Consider the following 13,784-nt stretch of genomic DNA (forward strand, 5'->3'; position numbering starts at 1 on the left):
TGGATCCTTAGTGAGGATGTCAACTCTTGTCAATTTGGAATTAAAGGTGATTAACATACGATTTTATGATTAAAATGCTCAACTTGGATTGTTTGAAACTTTAATGTTCTTTCAGTAGAATTCTCAATGTGTGATTATCTGTGGATTACTTTGAAACATTATTGATGAGAATTATAAGTTGAAAAGAATTTATTTTAATTGTGAGTTGAGGATTTTGCTTGAGGACAAGCAAATCCGTAAGTGTGGGGATATTTGATAAGCCATAATATATATATATATATATATATATATATATATATATATTTATCCTATGATTGGCATATTTTTGGATAATTTATCATAAGATTTAGTGAATTTGATGCTCCTAATCCTTTAATTTTATTTTTTTATAATTAGATGAGCATAGGAAGGTGAAAAGAGCAAGAAACGGGCTAAAAACGGAAAAATTGGGCTTATCTCAGTATTTCACATGGCCTAGGTATTTTTACACGGGTAAACCACACGCCCGTGTGATACACACGGGCAAGCCACACGCCCGTGTGTCATGGCCGTGTCTACTAAAAACTAGCTCAGAATTACACACGGTCTGAACACCATCACATGGGTGTGCCACACGGCCGTGCCCCTGTCGATCCCAATTCTAATTCTAGTTAGAAAAGGCTAATTTTGAGGGTTTTGAAGCATTCCAAAGTCTGTATAAACACCCTAGAAGAGGATTAAAGGGGACACGCAGAGTAGAAAGGAGAAAATACTCAAGGACAGCCATCGGAATCAGCTCAGAAGTAGGATCTACTTCAAGACTGAAGATCTCCATTCAATTTCCGTAGAAGTTCTTTGGGTTTCTTTATGTTTTGTTGTTGTCCCAATTTTGAGATGTTTTCCATTATTATGAACTAAACTCCCTAAATACCTAAGGGAGATGAAACCTAAGACAGATCTTATTATTATTTGAATTATATGATAAATACTTGTTCTTATTCTTGATTGTGAGATTTAATCCTTGTTTTAATATTTCAAGATATTAATTTAGGTTTTGATGTGCTTATTCAGTGAAGCAAAAGTCCCTGTTTAAGAGTAGATCGTTTATAATTAAGTGGAGTTGCATGCAATCCTAGAGATAAGACAACATAAATCTGTCGGATTAGAGTCAAATATAATAAGGGAATCCATAGATCGAGTTAATGCGACAATAGATGTTTTAATTAGAAAGAGATTTCGACTAATCAACCTAGAGTCAGTTGTTATTAGTCTCGAGAGAGATATTAACATAAATCAGGAATTTCTACGGAATAAGTCAAGTAAATAAATTGTCTAATTCAGAAGTGATAAGTGAAGTCTAGGTGTATTTTTCCTTGGGTATTATCTCCACATCGATTTTCTAAAAAGTATTTTCCAATTTTTTATCTCAGTTGTAATTTTAGTTAACTAGATAATTAGTCTTAGTTTAAAACATTCTCTTAATTGTTAGGCTAGATAATAAAAAGATAGTAATTACTAGTACTTTTAGTCTTTGTGGATACGATATTTCTAGTCTCACCATAACCATACTACTGTTCGATAGGTGCATTTGCCTTAGTCAAATTTTTAGTTAGTTTAGCGACCATCAAAAACTTTTAAAAATACTCGATCACCCACTGCATATTCTATACCTCTTCCTTTCAAATCCGCATATGACTTCTGACGGTCTGAAGCAGCTTTTAGACTGTCTCGAATAATCTGAACTTTCTTTTCAGTTTCCCGAATCAAATCAACCCCAACTATTTTTTATTCACTCAATTCAGACCAACACAATGGAGTCCTGCATTTCATACCATAAAGAGCCTCAAATGGTGCCATTTTTATTCTAAACTGATAGCTATTGTTCTAAGCAAACTTAGCAAAGGTAAATACCTTTCCCAACTGTCACCAAACTCGAGTATACAACATCTTAACATATCTTCTAATATTTGAATCACTCGCTCTGACTGTCCATCTCTTTGAGGATGAAATGTTGTACTAAAATTCAATTTGGTATCTAAAACTTTTTGCAGTTTATTCTAAAATCTTGAAGTAAACCTCGGATCCCGATCCGAAATGATAGATACTGGAACTCCATGTAGTCTCACAATCTCTGACACATATAACTCTGCTAACTTTTCAAGTGAAAAATCTGTTCTGACTGGAATAAAGTGTGCTGATTTTGTCAATCTATCAACAACCACCCATATCGAATCTTTCTTTCTTGGAGTCATAGGCAATCCTGACACAAAAGCCATTGTAACATGCTCCCACTTCCATTCAGGAATCATAATGGGTTGTAATAAACTTGTTAGCACTTGATGCTCTACTTTAACTTGCTGACAAATCAGACATTTTATAATAAATTCTGAAATTTCTCTTTTCATACCAAGCCACGAATATATCTTTTTCAGATCACCATACATTTTTGTATTGCCCAGATGAATAGAATACATACTATTATGTGCTTCAGAAAGAATATCATTCTTCAAATCAGAATTATTTGGAACACAAATCATATTATGATAACGCAACATACTTCATCATCAATACTGAACTCTGAATCTAAATTATCTCGAACCATCTGTCATTTTAGCACCAATTTTGGATCTTCATCCTATAGCTTCTGAATTTGTTGAAGGAACATTGGTTTTACTTTCAATTCTACTAATACAACACCTTTTTTGTTAAAAGCCAAATGTGCATTCACTGCCCGAAATGCAAATAAGGATGACTTTCGACTAAGTGCATCAGAAACTACATTAGCTTTCCCTAGATGATAGTCAATAACCAAATCATAATCTTTCGGCAACTTTAACCACCGTCTCTGTCTTAAGTTCAGTTCCTTCTGAGTCATCAAGTATTTCAAATTTTTGTGATCCGTATAAATGTAACACTTCTCACCATATAAATAATGTCTCCAAATTTTTAAAGCAAAAACAATTGCAGCTAACTCAAGATCATGTGTAGGGTAATTCTTTTCATGTGGTTTTAACTGTCGTGAAGCATAAGCCACCACCTTTCCTGACTGCATTAACACACAACCCAAACCATTTAAAGATGCATCACTGTACACAACATACGGTATACCTGATTCTGGTTGAGTCAAGACTGGAGCTTCTGTTAATATTTTCTTTAATTGATCAAAGCTTTACTGACATTCATCAGACCACACAAACTCAACATTCTTCTGTAATAAACGAGTCATTAGTGAAGCAATCATGGAAAAATTCTTTACAAATCGGCGATAGTATCCTGCTAATCTTAGAAAACTTAGCACTTCAGTTACATTCTTCGGTGTTTTCCAATTCACCACTACTGAAACTTTACTTGGATCCATACGAATTCCTTTAGCTGATACAATATGACCCAAAAATCCAACCTCATGAAGCCAAAACTCACATTTACTAAATTTTGCACATAACTGCTTTTTCTCTCAAAGTCTTAATATTTGAAATTGAATGTGAACAAATTGAAATTGAATGTGATTTGAATTAAGTAATTGAATTATGAATTATGTGAATATTTTAAAGGATATTGATTGGAAACTAAGATTGATTTGAATTGAATCAAATTGAATTGAATTGAATGAAGAAAATATGTGAGTATTTGAAATGTATATTGATTGAAAAGTAATTAGTGATTTAAATTTGATTGGAAAATGAATTAAAAGTATGAATTGAACAAAAGTGAATTAAATTATGAATATGTGTGAATATGTAAATTGTGATTGAATTGAAAGTGAATTTGAAATAGAAAAATGATTTGAATACCCTATTAACTAGTCGGACTGAGTCGAATATAGTTGGCATACCATAGGATTGGAAGAGTACGGAGGCATTACCGATCAGACACTTTTTGTGTAGTTTTAGGCACCTCATGTGTCGTTTTAGGCACTTTATGTGTAGTATACTACTTATGATATATTGATCAGGTACTGAGTACCGTTTTAGGCACAATGTGCCATACTGGTGTGTTTGGTTGGAATCTGTGTATTCGCCAAGGTCCGGGTTTGTTAATAGAGTGAATAACTAAAATGAGAAAATTAAATAAATTTGATTGATTGTACTATTAAAAATATGAGAAAGAAATTATGAGTTAAATTGTGAATTGAATTGAAATGTGAGATTTGAATTATGAACTTAAGGTTCATGAATTTGCTAAAATATCGAATAATTGATATTGAAATCAATTGAATAAATGAAATGAGAAAATCAAATGAATTTAATCGATTGAATAATTGAAAGTATGAGAAAGAGAAAATATGAATTGATATGTGAATTGAATTTGAGATATGAGATTTGAAAGCATGAACCTAAAGTTCATGAATTGATCAAAATGCAAAGTGTTGATATATGATAATTGTTGATAAATTGTTATAAATAAGCTATTAAGTTGAATTTAAAATTTGTTCTTATGATTTACTATATTACAAGTTGATGATAAAATTTATTAAAATTATATTGTTTGAATTATGGTAATACCATTGAGTATAGGCATAATCAGCGTACGGTTGTTTTCGTGCGCAGGTCAGTAGAAGTCAAGGTCCCGGTTTAGCATCTAAAGCAATCCCGACTTCAGTACAAAATTGGTGATGTAATCTTCCTTTTGGTGAAAGTGGCATGTACTTAGGTGTAGTATAGGTCATGTATATAAGTTTGTAGGGAATGGTATATAATGTTTGAATTTAGATTTAATGAAATGGTAAGAAAATTTATATTATATACATGGTATAATTGGTGCTAAAATTGGAATGAATGAAATTATAAGTTATTTTTTTTAATGGTAATATGATTGTTCATAGAGTAAATTATCAAATTAATCTTATAAGTATGATTTAAATACGATTAAATATGAAATTGCATTGGTTGAAATATTGGTTTTGGATTGGTCTCGGTTTGAAACTTGTAGGGAATGTTAGATATTTATAAAGAGGTTATATTGAGTTCACAAAAAAATAATAATAAAATAAAAATTCTAGAGCACCGAACAAGTCCCGATTCACCCCTATTACATATTTTTGGGCCTTTAGAGTCCATTAAAAGGACTTTATGATTAAATTATATTAAGTTTGTTAATTAATTATGAATTTTTCGTAAGTTGTTCGATTTGTCTGATAATGCTCCGTAACACTGTTCCAACGACGTTTAGGGTTAGGTAATGTTACATGCTAAGCTTTCGTTGAGAGTGAAAGTACAGTCTCTGAACCTTCCAAGCATCATAAATATAGGTGAATAGAAATTATCTGCGACTCATCATGTTTGTAGTGTGGGCTATATCAGGAAAAACATTCATGGGAATTTATTTTATGATCTATGGATCCCTCCAAATATCACTGCTTTGGAAGGCAATTCACCTCAGCATATGAATCTTCCAATGGCAGCAACTTGTTTTTTTGTCATGGATCAAATATGTTTGAACTACAATCCAAGATGGAAATCATGATTCAAATCGTCACTAAAGCAGTTAGGAAGTTTTATAAATTAACTTGCTTCAAATTGCACTGAATAATAAAGATGACAAAACAGCTGCAGACAATAATTTTATACTAGTCTGGGTTAGGTGGGGAGAACCACCAATTCAGTTAGAAACATCTTTTAGACTACATAACGAATACTTCAACTATTTACTAAAAGAATATAAACAGTTAGAAAAAGCATTAATATATAATAATGATGAGTCGAGGAACGTTGGAGCTCTACATCAGAAGTCAGAATGGCACATTATACTCGTTCGGTCATATTTGAGAGAATTTTTTCTTCTTTTTTTCAACAAAATTTCGCTTCAAATGTTAAGTGTTGACATCTGAAATTCCCTTTTTCTGTTAACCTAAAAAAAGGAGCAAGCAGGTTTACTAATATTGAAAAAGAAGTACGATGCTAATGGCCATACCTGTATGGTGACGACAGAGGAGTTTGCCTTTTATAGCATCTGAACTCCTAAACTTTCTCCATTTCATATAAACAGAAGATAGCTGGAATCTAGAATTCTGGTAATGTAGAACTAGGAGGCAATACTCGGCTAAGAATCTAAATTACGTGCAAACATTTATGGTTTTCTTCTGAAAATCACTACATTAGAAGGCACCACTTAGCATATGATCTCCTGAGTAAAACAGCAGCCATTTCTTTAGGATCAAAGATGATCAACCTGCAATCTATAACCAAACAGATTCATCATGCATGTGATATTAGCCAGAACTAGTAAGGTGAAATGTTACTATTATCATTCTCTTGAAAACAAACCGAGAGAGACAATGTCCTAACAAGAAGGTTACAGTGTGACAGTGCTAGAGGATTAATGTGACCTATGATAGGGAGAGGCTAACCCAGTTATCAGATGCATATAATGAATTTTGAAATATAAAACTAAAGAAATATATGAGAGTGTTTTCATGAGTATGTTCATTAATGAAACTGTTTCTTCTGGAGGGCAACAGTGTCATGCAACATGCCCCTCGTGAGTTAGATGCAGAAATAGATAGGGAGGTAATATAAATTGTTTCTAAGTCTTCTTTTACCCAAAATGCACAGAAAAAAATATGCATCAGTAAATGTTTGCAAGTTGAGGGCCAAAGGAGTAGTTCAAACAAGGATTTACCTGGTTGAACAGGAGGAACTAGCAATTGGTTTTCGCTGTCCGTCTAGGAATGCAATCCGCTTGTGCTTGTTCAGAAGATGTCAACATAACTTATCCTCACAAGTGAAGGTGAGAAATAATAGGCCAATGTGCAGCTTTCTTTGCTATCCATCTAGAAATGCAATCTGCTTGTTCTTGTTCAGAGGATGTCAACATAATTTATCCTCACACGAGGAAGGTTAGAAATAATTGGCCAATACGCACCTTTCTCATTTCGGCATTCTTCTTCAAGTAGAGGACATTTTCTGATTTGAAGTACACCGAGTGTGATAGGCAGGCCCTTTTCTGGCAAGCACTGGAGGTTATCGCAATTCCGAACATCTAATGCTTCAAGAGAAATAAGGTCCAGGAGCCCCTCAGATATAGATTTCAGCTTAGGTAGATTCTGGATTTGAAGGTGGACAAGATTTGGAGGAATCGTGAAGTCTTCTGGAAAGGAAACCATATCCCTATCAAAATCACCGACAATTAAGTTTTTAAGAAAAGTGAGCTTGTGCAGGTGCCACATTGCAAAGTGTAACTTGAGTTGCTTGCAACCCAATATAGTAAGTGATAGCAGGTTTGGGGGAAAACCACCCTCTGGAAAAGTCTCTATACATGGACAACCAAACACTGTCAGATGTTGTAGAGTTGTGAGGTCATGCATCCGATTGGGTAGGGACTTAATATTCTCACAGTCGGAGATTAACAGTGTTCTGAGGTTATGGATGGGCAACCCGCTTTCTGGGAAATACTCCAAGGAAGAGCATTGATTTACATGCAACTCTGTGAGATGTTCAAAGGTGGAAAGGCAATGAGGTAAGGCTCTCAAATTTTTGCAGTTTCCAATACGAATGAATTCAAGTGATCTACCGTTCGGCAGCAACCTCTCTGGAATAGAATCCAACCAATTGCAATCCCAAATCTCAAGGTGCTTAAGAGCAGCTGGTAACTCATCAGCTGGAAAAAATCGGAGAGACCGACATCCCAGAATCTCCAAGTGTTCAAGATGACATCTGGTGATGCTGCTGCTACCATTGTGGACCAGTCCTTTAGGTAGAGACTGTAATGAGGCACATTCCAAGATTACCAGATTCTTTAGAAGAGAAGGAAAACTTTCACTTGGAAAAGACAATAGTTTGGGGCACCATTTAATACTTAAGTCTTTCAATGTTCTAAGCTTTTGCATCCCATTTGGAAGCTTCACCAGGTTACTGCAATCTTCTATTTCAATATACTCTAGGCTGGAGGGCAGCTCTTCATCTTCATCTATCAACTGCAACAGTTGAGGACACTTCATGACTGCCAAGCGCTTCAAACAAGAAAGGTTTTTAAATCCGGCACTTTCTTGCCACAGGGATCTCAGTTCACCACAATCTTGAACTTCAAGAACTTCCAGTGATACCAAGCAGGTAAAGTCTTGGGGTAAGCAAGAAAGATTGGAAATGTTCTCAATCTTCAACCTAGTGAGAGCAGTGAGGTCCTTGAATCTTGTAAGAAACCGCTCATCACATTGTTCTAAATTCAACTCACGAAGAGAAGGGAGACTCAGATTTGGTGCTGTGAGCAATGGGCACTCAAAAATGGAAAGCTTTATGAGGGAAGTAAGCAGCTTGGGCAAATTGCCTACCAACTTTGGACAACTCTGCAACACAAGTTCATGAAGATAAGGAAATATTTTTTCTGTAGCTTCAAACTCCAAAGGTTGAAGCCATTCCTCCCACTCCGACATTTCTCCAAATGTTAGAGTCTCTAGGGATGGAAAAAGCTTATCAGAATAAGGAGTAGCCCCGTAAAATTCAGAATCCACCAGACTTACTCCACACATTCTCTCAATGTGTAAGTCCTTGAGGAGAGGTAATCTCCCAAGTGAAGGTAATGATGTGATGTTTGAACAATCACAGAGATTTAGGTACACCATATTAACAAAAGAAGGATTCCCAATCCAAGATGGGAACTTTGATCCTTCATAAAAGAATATGCTGAGTTTCTTTAGATTTTGATGGGGTTCTAGCATGTCAAGAACTTCAAATTCATCTACTTCACTCTGAATATTGTTCGGAGCACTACTCCATTTCATTACTAAATCATCAAGTCCACGTTTCTCCTTTAAATTGGCAACCCTTACATCTCGAATCTCTGGCACATTTTGCAGGTCATATAATGAAAGCTGCCCTTGAAGATGAGACAGGCCTTTCAGCTCTGTTATCCTACGCCCATTGCCTTTTGCCACAATAAACTTTGACAGCTTCTTGAGATTGATCAACTTACCGATATGAAGTGGCATCTCTGTCATATTATCAGTTCGTACAATATTTAGATAATGGAGGCTAATTAAATTCCCCATTCCTTGAGGCAATGTAGTAAGTTTCTTACAATGACTCAAGTCTAATGTCTGTAAATTGCAGAGAGCACACAGTGACTCGGGTAAGTATCTAATTTTAGTGCGAGACAGATTCAAGTACCGTAAGTGACTGAGATCGCCAATACAATCTGGCAGCTCACTGATGCAATAACCAGTCAAAGATAGTACCCTTAAGCAACCAAGTTTTGCCAGCAGGTCTTGGAACACTTTATTAGTTAAATAGCATTCTACTTCCAGATCTGGCACAAAGACAGGTAAAGCTAGGAATGTTCTTAAGCATTTTGTTTTGTAGAAGGGTTCAAATTTTCTGAAGACATCATACTTCTGACGAATGAATGAGGAGTGTCGAACCCTCTCAGAAACATTGTACTGCCCATTGCTATTAACCTTGTCCTCCAACCTAAAGCAAACTTCCCCAGCAACATATTGAGCTAAATCGTTGATGAGGTCATGCATCATGTAACAAGATTTACTAACACATGATTGTTGAAAAAAGGACCTTGATAATAAATCATGAAAATACTCAGAACCCAAGTCTTCCACTTCCTTCATTCCCTTTGGTTGATGGATAAAACCTTCAGCTATCCATAAATGAACTACTTCATCCTTTTGAAATTCATAGTCCTTGGGGAACAATGAACAGTAAGCAAAACATTGTTTCAAATGAGAAGGAAGATAATAGTAGCTCAACCTCAGGGCTGGTAGAATATCACAATTTTTTTCTGGTAAATCCCATATCTTGCTATTCAGTATATCTTCCCATTCATGATAACCTGTCTTGCAGCGCAATAGGCCTGCAAGGGTTTTCACAGCCAAAGGCAAGCCCTTACACCTTTTCACAATTGCCTCACCAACTACTTTTAAATTTGGATGATTATCAAAATTTGTACTCCCTAAAGCATGTTGTGCGAACAAAGACAAACAATGATCATACGACATTTCTTTCAAGTCGTGAGCAGAAACAGTTCCCATCATTGATGCAACTTGTTGATTACGGGTTGTAACTATGATTTTACTTTCTGGAGAACCTGCTTCAAAAGGACTGCGAAGAGCCATCCAGTCGTTATAGTTCTCGTTCCAAACATCATCTAGAACTATCAGAAATCTATTCTTAGACAGCTTCTTCTTCACTTCAACTTGCAGCTCGTTCAAGTCATTCTTATCTGAAGCCATTGAAGTCAATGATTCTAACAACGTTTTCATCACCCTAACAATATCAAATTCCTCAGAAACACAAACCCAAGCTCTCAATTTAAAGAAAGTCTTAACTCTATCATCATTATAAACGAGCTGAGCAAGAGTAGTTTTCCCCAAGCCCCCCATTCCAACTATGGGAATCACACGAACCCCACCCTCACATGATTCTTCCTCCCCGAAAAGACGTTTATTAATAATGAAGTCTTTATCACTCTCCCTGCCAAACACAAGAGATTTATTCACTAAAGAAGTACTGGCAATCCTTCGCTGCCCCCTATTACGGCTACCCCCAATTCTTTCTATCAAACCAAGTTCATCTTTCTGCTTAACAACCTTTTGCATTCTTGCGGTTATCTCCTTTATTTGAGCTGCCAATGAGTATTTAAAAGTAAATTGATCGAAAAAGGAATACATGTATTTTCGTATCTTGCCGATAATTGTTTGACTTTCTTCCTTTGACTTTTGACGCAGAGCCACCGTGGAAAAATCATCAAGCACATCCTCGAGATCGTAGGCCAAGTCTTTGAGTTCGTTAAGCCATATCTTAACGAGACGCTCAGTGAACTGCCTATCCTCTGCATCTTCGAGCACGGCCTGGATCTTGAGGAGAATGGTTTGCCAATTATTGAAATGGTTATGGAGCTTTTCTTTGCTAGCAAACTCCAGCAACATAGGGGAGACCAGTTCCTCGGACAAACTCTCAAGGAGAGAAGAGATAATGTTCTCAACCACCACAGCGGTTCCACAGTCCATGGAACGGAAGCAGAATCTTTCGATCGGAACACAAAAAGGCGATGATGGTAGTAAAAAATAGAGATGGCCCACAAAATTAGGGACGACTGAGCAGGAGTTAAAGTAGAAAGGGTGAAGAAGGAGGCGTGCTTGCTTTACTTTTAACTCTTTTTGAGTATAAAGGAAGCTCAAGTTTTAGTGGGTGTACGAAAAGCCACTTTTTATATATATATATATACAAGTACTGTAGGCTGTATGAATTAACCAAGGATTGAGTTAAACAGCCATGGTTGCCGCTCACTGGAAATGAAATCTCTGTGTTTCGCCTTCATAATAAAGTTATGATAGGTGTTGAATAAATTGAGGAATTATCTGCTTCGTTCTCAAAGTCAATACAACTGATGGATAAGTTTTTAGTACAAAAATTAGGTTTTGGCAAATCTAAATGTTAAATAAAAATTATAAGGATAATTTAAGCTTCTTGTCGGAAAGCAGAAAGGAATCTCAAAGTTTTTTTTTTTTTGTGTAAAAAAAACATAACTAAACAAAATACCTAAGCTACCCCGCGGTTCCAATAGTTTCCTAAAGGAATCTAAATTTAATTTAAGGTAAACTAGTCAATCTGTATGATGCTTTTCATTTTGTTGATAAAAGAAATTTTTGTAATTTCGTTATTTACATTTTAGAGTAATTTTATTTTAATCTTTTTTTTTTTTTGAAAAAGAGACTGTTTATTACTTAGGTTTGAAAAACTAATTAGAGAAGTCCATTGCAGTCTCAAAACAAAATATAAAAAAACCAAAAACGGGAAATAACAAAAAGAGAGAAAAACTAAAAAAGGCATGGTCTTCTCCATCCAGCAATCTTTCAGACTCTTTGCGTGTCTACAATCCCTAAAAATAAACGGCTAAATCTTCCAAATTCTGACAATGAATCGCCCAGAAAAAGAAGCTGTTGAGACAAGCAACCATATTTCGAAGTTTTTCAACTCAATCGATATCACAGAGAAGAAATTATGGAGGTCGACTGAACCAACGATTAGAATCGACCACTTCTAAAGCTTTTAATGGCGCATCTTCAACCCAGAACGAATCTCCTTCAGTTCGTAAAGCTTCAACAGCCATTGTATGCACTGCTCTATTCCCTTCTCACGCAATGAATTGAAATCGACAGAAATGGAATTTCCTCGCCAGATTCTTCGCGTCCCAGGTAAATGGTTTGGATTCCGAGTAATCCTCGCTCGTTTGTTGAATATTTTGAACAACCAGTCTTAAATCACTCTCAAGAATAGCATCCGTAAATCCCAAATCGAGTTCAAATTAGAGCATACGTAGAACAACAAATGCTTCAGCAATCACCATTGAACGAACCAAGTTATGACCTTTAAACCCCGACCCTATTATAAAACCTTTTTCATTTCTAATAAGGAAACATGAAACTGCACGTTTTTTGGCAACAGAAAGTCCCGCATCTACATTAATTTTCACCCACCATTGCAGAAGGGGCATCCATTTTACCATGGATCGCGGCTGAGGATGCTTCAAATTCAAAGCGCTACCTCGATACTCCAAACCGAAACCCCTAATGAAGGTAACAATCTCCTTCGAACTTTGCATCTTTTTCTCATGTACAAATTTGTTTTGAGAGAACCAAAGTGGCCAAATTGTTATGGCAATCACATCTTTTCTTGTTACTAGCTGAATTCTTCAAAAGCCAATTCAACCACTCATTAAAATTCAAATTTGCCATTGAACTCAGCCACTGAACATCTAACTTGGACCAAACTTGTGCAACAGACAAGCAATCCCGAACAGCATGAGTAGATGATTTGCACAACTGTCGGCAACGCGAATATTTGTTATCAGTGATCAATGCAACGCGAATATTTGTTATCAGTGATAAATCTCCTAAAATGTAAGTTCTGATAAGTAGGTACATAATTTTTCACAAATTTCCAAAATAAAATGCAAACTTTTGAAGGACACTTTAAGCTCCTTATCTACTTGAAAAGCTTTTGCTCATTTAAGTTCACATCAGGGGGATCCAAAAGCATTTTCTAGCCGTTTTTCACAGAATAGATGCCTGAGTTTTCGCTAAACCAAACTACTTTATCAGATTGATTAGTAATAGGAATAGGAAGACTCACCATCTGATCTGTTTCTTCCATCGTGAAGGTCAAGTAAATGAGATCTCTATTCTATTGATTAGGATTTTACAAAATTAAACCAACCATCCAATACATACTAGCCACCCTATCTGTAGAAAAGAAGTCGTTGAGCGTTCCCTGGCAACCAATAATCTTGCCATATTGACATCGATGTTCCAGACCCAATCCTCCATTTCAAACTATAACCTAAAAGTCCTTTGGTACACCTAATACTTTTCCAAACGAGCGATGGATTCGCCCCTAAAGAAGCCTCCGTAAAATTTGAACCGTTAAAGTACTTCGCTCTAAGCAAACGCACTATTAGCGAACTTGGGTTTTCCATAATACGCCATCCCTGCTTCGCTAGGAGTACAATATTGAACTTCGCCAAATATCGAAACCCTTTCCCTCCCTCCTCTTTTGGCACTAACAACTCCTTCTACGAACACCAATGAAGAACTTTTCTTCCAGCTTTCTTTTACCACCAGAATCGGGCTATGACCACTTCCAAATCTTTGCAATCAGATGACGGTAACAAGAAACAATTCCTAGCATACAAAGGAATAGCCTGGAGCACAGCTCTAATAAGAACTTCCCGCCCCCCATAGAAAGTAATTTCGAGCTCTAACTGGATACTCTCTTGACTAACTTCTTTTTAAGCTCCTTAAAAGCCCTCTTCTTGTTGCGCCCCACTATTGAAGGAAGACCAAGGTATTTTTCCATATTAAT

General features: G+C 36.0%; 1 protein-coding gene and 1 long non-coding RNA gene across 2 annotated transcripts; one reads left to right on the plus strand and one right to left on the minus strand.

The window, feature by feature from the left end:
• Positions 1-5,471: 5,471 nt before the first annotated feature.
• Positions 5,472-11,479, minus strand: LOC108467396 (putative disease resistance RPP13-like protein 1). Its single transcript, XM_017767995.2, has 3 exons — positions 6,841-11,479; positions 6,598-6,761; positions 5,472-6,154 (listed from the first exon to the last, which is right to left on the minus strand). Exons 1-2 carry the CDS (start codon positions 10,928-10,930, stop codon positions 6,694-6,696), a joined length of 4,158 nt encoding a protein of 1,385 aa, XP_017623484.1. The 5' UTR covers positions 10,931-11,479; the 3' UTR covers positions 5,472-6,154; positions 6,598-6,693.
• Positions 11,480-11,643: 164 nt separating this feature from the next.
• LOC108469333 (uncharacterized) lies at positions 11,644-12,891 on the plus strand. The gene is made up of 3 exons (XR_008287148.1): positions 11,644-12,118; positions 12,409-12,499; positions 12,706-12,891. It is a non-coding gene; the product is annotated as an uncharacterized LOC108469333 (long non-coding RNA).
• The last annotated feature ends 893 nt before the right edge of the window (positions 12,892-13,784 follow it).

This window comes from Gossypium arboreum, chromosome 8 (assembly GCF_025698485.1).
Source record: "Gossypium arboreum isolate Shixiya-1 chromosome 8, ASM2569848v2, whole genome shotgun sequence".
Taxonomy (NCBI): Eukaryota; Viridiplantae; Streptophyta; class Magnoliopsida; order Malvales; family Malvaceae; genus Gossypium; species Gossypium arboreum.

Excerpts from the sequence above, each read along its gene's own strand:
- LOC108467396 (XM_017767995.2), bottom strand. The coding sequence starts at position 10,930 with ATGGACTGTGGAACCGCTGTGGTGGTTGAGAACATTATCTCTTCTCTC. Across the intron at positions 6,762-6,840 it reads AGAATGCCGAAATGAGAAAG|ATTGCATTTCTAGATGGATA; the intron begins GTGCGTATTGGC and ends AAGAACAAGCAG.